We start from the raw sequence: 12,230 nt of genomic DNA on the forward strand, positions 1-12,230 counted from the left end.
GAGAAACAGAATAGAAGGGAGCCCAGTGGGCTGGAACCAGGAAAGCCACGGAATCCTCAAGAAGAACTGGTGGGACGGCGCAAACTTCCCTGGTGATTTTGCCAAAGCCCATGCACAAATTTCAATCACTTCAAGATGTGATTGTGACTAGACTGTAGTAGAATCATCTGTCTGTTCCTTCCGTTTCTGCTGTGCCATTCTCCTACCATATGGTGGACCAGATGAAGACTGGTAAGCCCAGTGTCTTACCGGGAAAGGCACGGTCCAGAAAACATCTTTATAGTGTGCCTGTACAAGCTGGATGCATTGTGTTATTCCAGGGACAACCTGCTAGCTGGTGGATTTATAGCCAAATCCATTTGCAGGGCCAAGGGGATATGGCTACTACATTGCTTTGAGAAGAGGAGCAGGAAGGGAAAAAGAAAAATCCCTGTCAACAGAAGAGGCAACACTGTACTGATTTATTCGATGTCACTGGATGGGATTATAATAGAACCCAGGCCCCTTGTGACTTTGTAGAAACAACCTAGAGCCAGCTCCCTGGCTGGGCACTTAGCTACACATCTGTTACCACTCTTCAAACATTCTCTCTGAAACTGGTGATCACATTTTTAGCATTTTTGGGCTCGTAAGGCAAACCTTAATCATGCATTTTAACCTAACAGTAAGTCTTTCAAAATAAGTGAAATGCAAAGGCCTACCGTTTTCCCTAGGCCTTAAATACAGCTTGCACCATCTCCTTGACTTTCAGATCTGTAACTTTCCCTTTCCCCTCTTCCAAAGGAGGAGGAAGTGTATACAAGGTAAGATCATAAGCTCATTGTGGGCAGGGGATGTGTCTGCTTATTGTTGTACTGTATTCTTCCAAGTGCTTAGTACAGTGCTCTGCACACAGTGTGCTCAAAATATATGACTGAATGAGCATTTTTCCCCAAACCTGGCATGCCTTTTTGGCTCCTCTAACACTAACACTGTATCTCAATCTCATCTATCTCACTGTCGACCCCTCACCTACAACCTCCCTCTGGCCTGGAACTCTCCTCCACCTTCATATCCTACAGTTCACCAGTTTTCCTACCTTCCAAACCCTCCTAAAAACCATATCTCCTCCAAGAGGCCTTCCCTGACAAAGCCCTCATTTACCCTCCCCGCCCTCCCGTGTCACCCATACACTTGGCAGTGTTCCCCTTAAGCACTTTCATAACACCCCAGCTCAAAGCACATATATACACATCCTTATACTTTATATCATCTATCTATAATTAATTCTAAAACAGTCTCCCCTTGTGGTGTGTACAAGCTCTATTATATTGTATTTTCCTAAACACTTGGTACAGTGTTCTGCACACAGTAAGCGCTCAATACCATTGACTGATTGATGGATAAACTTGTCTCTTGTATTGAAATGAATTTTTCAGTATTGAGAGGGAAATTCTGCCCTGTATTTAGTTTAAAATGTTTAGTTTCATTCAGATGGCCATCCGTGAAACACTGGCAATTTGATCATTTGCCTACTTCTAAACATATGGCAAATGACTTACCCCCATCCCTTCCCCATTCTCTTCCTTCTCCTAATCTTCTCTTTCACACTTGCATCCGACCACAAAACTTTCCACTTACACACTCTGGCAGATGTCCTTGTGTAACCATTTCCCGACAAAGAAATCACAATCCAAGTGAATAGTGGAAGGTGAAATGCTGCCAGTATTTCCCACATTCCTCACCTTCAGAGCCCTCCTAAAAAGCCATCTCATCCAGGAGGCCCTCCCTGACTCACCCACATTTCCCTGATCATGTCACTCCATCAGCTACCCTTAGCACATCACCTGTGTCTGATATCTACTTATTCAGTTGGCTACTTTTATATCTATGACTTTAATTTGGTTCCTATTGTGTATGCATGTATTTATATATACATATAGCCATCATATCCCTGTAATATGTGTCTGCCTGTCTCAATGGGAATTCTGTCATTAGCTTGGTCCCAAGCACCTAGTACAGGGGCCCTGCATCCAGTAGACTCTCAATAGCTGCCAACTGCTATTTATGCCCACCCAATTAACAAAGAGCAATATTTTTTACTAAATTCAGAAAAGGCATTATCCAAAATAATCTAACTTGGCCACACTGCTAAGAGTCCTAGTTTACTACCCTTTATGCAACCCCTCCATTTTAGCCCACACCAGGGGTTAAATGGAGAAAAAAAGCTGACATCTTCTCAGGAGCCATCTCTTCTGTTCCTCCTCCTCTTCTTGCTTCCTCCCAGCTCATCCTCAGAACAACTGGACCTGTTGCTCTCAGCTCAGGTGCCTAGGGCTTGAGAAGCAGCATGGTCTAGTGGTTAGAGCCCAAGCCTAGTGGATAGGGGCCTAGGGGTCAGAAGGACCTGGGTTCTAATCCTGACTCCACCACCTGTTTGCTATGTGACCTTGAGTAAGTCCCTTCATGTGTTTGGGCCTCAATTACCTCATCTGTAAAATGGAGATTAACACTGAGAGCCCTACATGGGACAGGGACTGTGTCCGACCCGATCAGCTTCAGGCCCAGGATTATCTGGAGCATCAGCTCGATCGCCACTTTCCTATGCTTCTTTAGACTTGTCTTCTGTCTACTGCTGTTAGAATACTGCATGGCTGGTTTGCAGCTCTAGCACTGGTTTTCTGAAAACAGCCTGAACACTTTAGATACCTGCTTCTCAGCGCGCAATATTATTCCTACACTTTTAGTCACCAGGGTAAGAGTATGTCTTGACTCCTGCTGAAGCTAGAATACAATTCTGCTGTGCACCATATGCTCCCAGCAACCCCCACAGGGAAGGCAGGTGACAAGTGTTACTTTACCCATTTTACAGACTGGAAAACTGAGCCACCAAGAGGCTTAAATGATTCGCCCTAGGTTCCACAGCTTGGAGGAGGCAGAGCTGGGATCAGAATGTGGGTTGTCTGTCTACTATTCACTCCCATCAGTCCCTCCCACCTAGTAGCTGCACTAAGTCCTAACATTGGCAGGTGCCCTTCATGGATAAACAAATCCATAACACTAAGCACCAGCACCCAAGTTCCATTGTTTCCCGACCCTGCCTGAGAATGCTTCTGCAGAAACAGGACTGCTGGTCTGTTTGCTTCCTTTTTGTTTCCCTGTATGAAAAACACAATGGCAACACCCCCCACCCCCCAAAAAAAAAAATAGGGGAAATAAAACTACTACTAAAAACAAGAAAAGTAATTCTCTTAAGCTAAAAATTTGGTTTTCAGCAGAGCCCAAACACTAACCATTGCTAAGGAGCTCAGCAGTTGATGTAACTCTTCTTCAGGAGTAGATCTGTGTAGAAGAAAGCACCATAACATGACCACCGGTGCTATATATGATACTGGAGAAACACTGTGTACTAGTTAAATACTAGCAGAAATAGGAGAAATGGCCTGAGTTCTCTTTAATGCAACCTTAGGGGGTGGGTTTTCCACTGACAAAATCATTTTGCCCAAGATTTTTTGGCTCTCCTTGCTGGTTATAAGGAATAAAATAGGGCACTGAAGAGAATATTGAAACATGACTCAGAGAATAGAGAAGGTCTGAGACTTGGACCATGGGTAGAAGTTTTCACATTCTCTGATCTTTGACAGCTCATCTTCAAGCTCAGACTGATGTAGTACTTCCCAAGCACTTAGTACAGTGCTCTGCACACAGTAAGCGCTCAATAAATACGATTGAATGTAGTCCTATCACTGAGGCCATATGACTGACTGTCAATTACAAGATGTTTTGTGTGAGAATTCAACTCTACAGTAGAAGGAAAAAAAATACCTTGAAAGGAAAGGTGTTGAAATTTCAACTGGGGCAGGCTAGTTCCCAAATTAAGAAATTAAACAAACGCACACACAGGTTTTTATCTCTGTTCCATCTCACATATGACCAGGCTCATTAGCCTACTGAAAAAAGAACAGAGGGGAGAAGAGCAGTATATTTGGAGAAACTATAATACTTTGAAGTTTTATCACCCTTTGAGTCAATATTTAATTTTATCTTCACAAAATCCTGAGGAAGGCAGGAATCATTATCCTCATCTCCGTATTACAGATGAGGAGACTGAGGCAGAGAGGGGTTAACTGCCCATAATATTTGAAGCAGGCAGCAGGACAATGGCAGAATTTTTTTTTTAAATGGTATTTGTTAGGTGCTTATTCTGTGTCAAACACTGTTCTAAGTGCTGGGCAACAAGTTAATTAGGTTGGACACAGTCCATGTCCTTCACGGAGCTAACAGTCTAAGCAGGAGGGAGATATGTTTTTGATCCCCATTTTACAGTTGAAGAAGAAGTTAAGTGACTTGCTCAGGGTCACACAGCAAGCAATTGGCAGAGCCGGGATTAGAACCTAGGTCCTCTGAATCTCAGGCCCGTTCTCTTTCTACTAGGCCAGATGATGATGATGGCGTTGTCCATCAAGAAAGATGAACAAGCCTTGGTTCTAAAGTGTGGTCTTGGGAGATGGAGTGTTTGGTATTTCTGGCCCCTCCCATGCAGTGATTGATGAAAAGCAATGTGGTCTAGTGGAAAGAGCTCAGGCCAAGAACACAGGGGACCTGGATTCTAATCCCAGCTCCGCCACTTGTCTGCTGTGTGACCTTGGGTTAGTCACTTAACTTCTCTGTGCCTCAGCTACCTCATCTGCAAAATGGGGATCAAGACTGTGACCCCTATGTGAAACAGGGACGGGGTCCTACCTGATCACCTTGTATATACCCCAGTGCTTAGCATAGTGCCTGGCACATATTAAGCACCTAACAAATACCATTAAAAAAAATACAATTAGGTTTCAAATCCTCTACTTGAGAGACATCAGTACTAGATGCAAAAAGTATCATCATCATCAACTGGGATAAGCAGTCTGAATAAAAGAATTGAAATGAATCACCCAAAGAGAACGGTGACTCACAACAAAACATTTATCTACGGTATCTACGTAAAAAAAAAAAAGGAGGGTTTCTGCTTTAAGTTTTCATGTTTCAGGCATATAGGTTCCTGAAATGACACACTAAGCATCACAAATTAACGTTACTTAAATGTCCCATACTTCAATCTGGAAAGAAGGCAATTAAGAGGAGACATGAGTAAACCCTAAAACTCATGAAAGGTGTGATACCCAGGATTTGCACAAAAATGTCATTTATGAAATCCTACAGCACATTCACAGAAGGACCCATTGAAGATGGACTACTGTTGGCTCAAAACAAAATGTGAAGGAATATTATTTCACACAGCAGGTGTAGTGTTTTAACAACTCTATGTGAAGATACATTGCTCAGCCGAAGAACTAGAAAAGATGTCCTAAACATTGCCTGTCTTACTAAATTGAAACCTGCCTCACCAGAGGACTGTGCCTGATCAACTTTTCTCTTTGAAAAGGGAGAGCCCTCTGTATTTATCTACACACACACCCCACCCCCCTCAAAAAAAAAAGAGTAAAAAAAAAAAATAGGCCCTAGATGGTCTTCCTGCAATCCTTTAATCAAAGGTCCAAAACAGATTACTACAGGAAAAGGTTAGGAGCTCTGGAGGGAAAATTTAGGGATGTTTGATGGTCATGGAGGGCAAATATCACACAGTTCCACCATGCAGTAGCCTGACCTGGTAATAGCACTGCTCATGAACTCATGTTCTTAAATTATATTTGTAAATGCTCTAAGAGCTTTAGACTTTTGAAGGTTTTCATACTCATCCACCCTCATTAAACAAACCTCATTAAATCCTCATTAGTAAAGTTTAATGGTTCATCTGAGAAGAAACAGTGACACAGACCAGGTACTAGAGCACTTGTATTTAGGCCTGTAAAGCAGAGTCTTTCTCCCCACATAAAAGAAATCCTATGACATGCCAACCCTACTTTGCATTAGTTATTAAAATGTCTCACCCTGCAGAGGCTTTTATGTCATTGGTATATGTTGGCAGCTAGCTGGTGGAAAACACATCAATTTGAATTTAAACTTGACTTTCCTTCTAAATGTTCAGCAAATAATTATACCACTACTCAGGGATGATTTCAGGTTAATTTCCTAGTAAAGTTGTAAAGATAAGACCATAGTGCAGGTGGAATACTAATGGACTCATAAGGATTAAGATGAAAATATAAGCTTGTGATACTTCTCATGCACAATTCCAAGCACTTTTTTTTCCAGTAGCTCTTTTCCCTTGGCAAGACCAATACCAGATTCTTGGATGAGCTGGTGTTCAGTAATTTTTTTATTAGGCATTCTGTCTCGCTCTCCTTTCCTTCCTCCTCCCTACTCCCCTTTGAGTAAGCCCTTCCAAATCAACAGTAGGGCCACATTTCAATGAGTCTGAGCAAGATATTCAATCTCCTATATCTCATTTTATTTTTACCATTCAGAATGAGTGTGCGATCAGATTTGTTTTGAAATGAAATATCCCACTATTCTATGACTTCAGTTTAACACCTTCAAAAATAGATCGTTACCAAGTGTCACCAGACTTCAGAAATAAGATGAAGTAATCTCTTAGATGCTGGGCTTCAACCAATCATTGTGTGCAATATTTTAATTTTCAAAGTTTTTGATGTTTCTTGAAACCCATTAACCTACCAAACTAATACAGATAGTTTTGCAGCCAAATATCTCCATATCCCCTAAGATATTAATGGAATAGCAAGCATGTAGTTAAATTCATAATACCAAGGCTTTTCTTTCTAGTCTAAAGAAGTGTTCAATTCTCTTTTAAAGTACAACAAACTACTCCAGCAAGGTGAAACCAGAGTTTCCCTGAAATTGCCACAGAGTAGGACTCTATATCATCTGTTTTCTTTGCCATCCTTACCCTTAAAAGCATGGGTACTTAAAAAAAACAGAAAACACACCACATTTACAATTTCTTAATGGGCTTTGACTGGCTATGTTTAAATATTTTCATTATCACTGATCCCAACATTAAAATATTTTAATTAAATGTAGTACTTGGAGATTATTTGCTCTCTATTAGGATATGAGAGCCATTTCCCCTTTCTAATATTGTGTATTTCTCCACAGGTTCCCCTAGATCCCATTAGAACAAGAAGCATGTAATAGCAAGCAAAGCTTCTCTTGCTACTTTAAATAAAGTAACCTACTCTTTCTTCTAAAGAGGAACAGCATCACCCAGAAACAGTGCCAGGAAAGGGAATCGATAATGTTTTGGATTTACAGAAAGGATTAAAATATATCATTTACAATCACTAAATGGCGGATCTGAGCCTCACATTTCACCTCCAACTAGAAGCACTAGTGGTAATTAATGGTTCAGGTGACGGCCTACATGCTGAAAAGTACTTAGATTTTATTAAGATTATGTTCTCTTACAGTCTGACCCCATAAAACACTTAATATTCACTCCATCCCTAGCCCACAGCACTGAGATACATATCGCTTTACTCTCCCATTTCCCCTATGTGTAATTTATTTTTATGTCTGTCTCCCACTCTTACCTGTAAAATCCTTGTGGGCAGGGATTGTGTCTAACTACTCTACTGCGTGTATTCTCCCTAGCACTTAGTACAGTACTCTGCACACAGTAAGTGTTCAATAAATACCACCGATCCATCGATTGATTGATCTGCTTTGGGAAAGCAGAGGTAGAAAGCACAGGTGAGATGTTGAAAAAGGCAGAACATGATAGGTAACCATTCAGTTTCTCTTCAGACAGAACCACAGTATTATTTTGTTTTCATCTCAGCTGCTCTAATTCATTTTTAAGTTTCCAGGATTCAAAACCCTCCACGCCCTTAACTACAAAGAGTGTACATCGACCTTCCTCCAGGTTCAAACACGAAACAAAGCAGGAGAGCAAACCTGTTGCCTTTTAATCCTAGCATTCCATAAATTTACAGGGGACACGGTGAAGTTAAATGAGCTCTTACAGATGCATTCATAAGCTTGAATTTCCCATCTCCAAAGAGAGTGTACGTTAGCCCAGCTCTTTAGAGCTTCCTATGCCACAGTGACACAGAAAATGCAATACATCCTGGTGGGCAAAACCATAGCCTGCCACAAATCCTTATACCGGGACTCAAAAACACCATTAAAATACAGGAGAAACGAGTTCACCCTCAGGATCTCACAAACAGAAATTTCCCCTTTTAAATTAGGAGGGAAAAAAGGGCTTTTCTGGGAGTCACTTGGAGAAGGCAGTCCCAGAAGACAGGGCTATTTAAAGACCTGCGGCCGGTGTCCTGTAGGCTGTAAAATTCTTTGGAGGCAGGGAATCAATCAATCGTATTTATTGAGTGCTTACTATGTGCAGAGCACTGTACTAAGCGCTTGGGAAGTACAAGTTGGCAACATATAGAGACAGTCCCTACCCAACAGTGGGCTCACAGTCTAGAAGGGGGAGACAGCGAACAAAACCAAACATACTAACAAAATAGAATAGACATATACAAGTAAAATAAATAGATAAATAAATAAATAGGGAACATCTCTACCGGTCTACTGCACACAGTAGAGCTCAAAAAATACACACGATTGATTGTCCCTAACTTTGTTATCCCCTGTAGGCCTCTTATGTCTCCCTTCCCAAATGCAGCTACTTGGGTAGCTGAAGGCGGGGCAAAAAGCCTCTCAGGGGTGGTAAAGTGGGGATGGGGAAAGAAGGACCGGTCCCTCCGTGGCACTTACTGAGCACTGTACTAAGCGCTTAGGAGCGTCCAGGCCAACGGGACCGGCAGACCCGTTCCCTGTCCACGACGGGCTTGAGGATGGGGAGAAGTAAAAAAAAAAAAAGGGGGATGGGGAGAAACTCCTCGAGGGTAGGATGGGGGTCTCCTTCCTGGGCTGTGGGCGGGCAGGGCACCCAGGGGGTCTGAGAGAGGGGAAGTGATGGGGGCTGGAGGGAGAAGCTGCCTTTCCTTAACTTCTCTGTGCCTCAGTAACCTCGTCTGTAAAATGGGGATTAAGACTGTGGGCTCCACGTGGGATAACGTGATCACCTTGTAACCTCCCCAGCGCTTGGAACAGTGCTTTGCACATAGCAAGCGCTTAATCATCATCATCATCAACTGTATTTATTGAGGGCTTATTGTGTGCAGAGCGCTTGGGAAGTACAAATTGGCAACATATAGAGACAGTCCCTACCCAACAGTGGGCTCACAGTCTAAAAGGGGGAGACAGACAACAAAACCAAACATACCAACTATTATTAGTATTATTAGTTCCTCCGGGCTTCCCCTCCCTGGCCCCCCCGGGTACCTCGGATATAGGCGCATTTGCTGTCGTCCAGCTGGCTGGAGGCGGACGCGCCCATGGTGGAGAAGGAAGGAGAGGATTAGGAGGAGATCGTCTGTGCGGCCGCTTCAGCTGGCTCTCGGGTGGTTTGGGGTTTGTTTTTTTTTTCTCCTCTTTTCTTCCAGCGGAGCGCAAAACTTCCTTCGAGAGGCGCCGCCTCCTGCTGGTCCTCCGCCCCCGGGCCGGGCCGGGCCAGCCTCTCCCCCAGGCCCCCACCCCCCAAAAATAGGAGCCCAACTGGGCTGGGGGGGCCCCGGCTTCCAGAAAAACCAGCCCAATCCCCCCCGGATCCATCCCACCTGGCTCCCCAGGTGATGATAATGACCATAGACTCAGTGGAAAGAGCCCGGGCTTGGGACTCAGAGGTCATGAGTTCTAATCCCGCCACCACCACTTGTCAGCTGGGGGACTTTGGGCTAGCCACTTAACCTCTCTGAGCCTCAGTGGCCACATCTGTACAATGAGGATTTTTTTACAGTAAAATAAGTCCTGTATATATGTTTGTACATATTTATTACTGTATTTTACTTGTACATATCTATTCTATTTAATTTTGTTAGTATGTTTGGTTTTGTTCTCTGTCTCCCCCTTCTAGACTGTGAGCCCACTGTTGGGTAGGAACTATCTCTAAATGTTCCCAAGGGCTTAGTACAGTGCTCTGCACACAGTAAGCTCTCATATATGTATATATGTTTGTACATATTTATTACTCTATTTTACTTGTACATATCTATTCTATTTAATTTTGTTAGTATGTTTGGTTTTGTTCTCTGTCTCCCCCTTCTAGACTGTGAGCCCACTGTTGGGTAGGAACTATCTCTAAATGTTCCCAAGGGCTTAGTACAGTGCTCTGCACACAGTAAGCGCTCATATATGTATATATGTTTGTACATATTTATTACTCTATTTTACTTGTACATATCTATTCTATTTAATTTTGTTAGTATGTTTGGTTTTGTTCTCTGTCTCCCCCTTCTAGACTGTGAGCCCACTGTTGGGTAGGAACTATCTCTATATGTTCCCAAAGGCTTAGTACAGTGCTCTGCACACAGTAAGCGCTCATATATGTATATATGTTTGTACGTATTTATTACTCTATTTATTTTACTTGTACATATCTATTCTATTTATTTTATTTTGTTAGTATGTTTGGTTTTGTTCTCTGTCTCCCCCTTCTAGACTGTGAGCCCACTGTTGGGTAGGAACTATCTCTATATGTTCCCAAGGGCTTAGTACAGTGCTCTGCACACAGTAAGCACTCATATATGTATATATGTTTGTACATATTTATTACTCTATTTATTTTACTTGTACATATCTATTCTATTTATTTTATTTTGTTAGTGTGTTTGGTTTTGTTCTCTGTCTCCCCCTTCTAGACTGAGAGCCCACTGTTGGGTAGGAACTATCTCTATATGTTCCCAAGGGCTTAGTACAGTGCTCTGCACACAGTAAGCACTCATATATGTATATATGTTTGTACATATTTATTACTCTATTTATTTTACTTGTACATATCTATTCTATTTATTTTATTTTGTTAGTGTGTTTGGTTTTGTTCTCTGTCTCCCCCTTCTAGACTGAGAGCCCACTGTTGGGTAGGAACTATCTCTATATGTTCCCAAGGGCTTAGTACAGTGCTCTGCACACAGAAAGCGCTCATATATGTATATATGTTTGTACATACTTATTACTCTACTTATTTATTTATTTTACTTGTACATATCTATCCTATTTATTTTATTTTGTTAGTATGTTTGGTTTTGTTCTCTGTCTCCCCCTTGTAGACTGTGAGCCCACTGTTGGGTAGGAACTATCTCTATATGTTCCCAAGGGCTTAGTACAGTGCTCTGCACACAGTAAGCGCTCATATATGTATATATGTTTGTACATATTTATTACTCTATTTATTTATTTTACTTGTACATATCTATTCTATTTATTTTATTTTGTTAGTATGTTTGGTTTTGTTCTCTGTCTCCCCCTTCTAGACTGAGAGCCCACTGTTGGGTAGGAACTATCTCTATATGTTCCCAAGGGCTTAGTACAGTGCTCTGCACACAGTAAGCGCTCATATATGTATATATGTTTGTACATATTTATTACTCTACTTATTTATTTATTTTACTTGTACATATCTATCCTATTTATTTTATTTTGTTAGTATGTTTGGTTTTGTTCTCTGTCTCCCCCTTGTAGACTGTGAGCCCACTGTTGGGGAGGAACTATCTCTATATGTTCCCAAGGGCTTAGTACAGTGCTCTGCACACAGTAAGCGCTCAATAAATACGATTAATTGATTGTAAGCCCCACGTGGGACAACCTGATCACCTTGTAACCTCGCCAGCACTTAGAACAGTGCTTTGCACATAGTAAATGCTTAATAAATGCCAGCATTATTATTATTATTATTGTATTCCCCCCGGGGTTTAGAACAGTGCTTTGCACATAGTAAGCGCTTAACAAATACCATTTTAACAATGGCATTTGTTAAGCGCTTACTATGTGGTGCTTACACGTTGGGCAACCTGATCGCCTTGTATCCCTTCCAGCGGTTAGAACAGTGCTTTGCACATAGTGAGCACTTAACAAATACCATAATAATAATAATAATAGTGGCATTTGTTAAGCTCTTACTATGTGGGGTTTACATGTGGGGCCTGTGGGACAACCTGATCACCTTGTATCCCTTCCAGTGCTTAGAACAGTGCTTTGCACATAGTAAGCGCTTAACAAATACCATAAGAATAATAATAATAATAATAATAATAATAATAGTGGCATTTGTTAAGCGCTTACTATGTGGGGCTTATACGTGGGGCCTGTGGGACAACCTGATCGCCTTGTGTCCCTTCCAGCACTTAGAACAGTGCTTTGCACATAGTAAGCGCTTAACAAATACCATAATAATAATAATAATAATAATAATAATAACATTTGTTAAGCGCTTACTATGTGGGGCT

The 12,230-nt window shown here is 41.7% G+C and overlaps 1 protein-coding gene across 1 annotated transcript in view; it reads right to left on the minus strand.

Moving 5' to 3' along the window:
- The window catches only part of NIBAN1 (niban apoptosis regulator 1), a 107,352-nt gene extending 98,026 nt beyond the window's left edge, over positions 1–9,326 (minus strand). Inside the window, exon 1 of the mRNA XM_038758037.1 lies at positions 9,232–9,326. Coding sequence (XP_038613965.1) covers positions 9,232–9,286 — 55 coding nt within the window. The 5' untranslated portion in view covers positions 9,287–9,326. The remainder of the gene's footprint in view (positions 1–9,231) is intronic.
- Between the last annotated feature and the right edge of the window lie 2,904 nt (positions 9,327–12,230).

The sequence above is a fragment of the Tachyglossus aculeatus genome, chromosome 16 (genome assembly GCF_015852505.1).
Source record: "Tachyglossus aculeatus isolate mTacAcu1 chromosome 16, mTacAcu1.pri, whole genome shotgun sequence".
Classification (NCBI taxonomy): domain Eukaryota; kingdom Metazoa; phylum Chordata; class Mammalia; order Monotremata; family Tachyglossidae; genus Tachyglossus; species Tachyglossus aculeatus.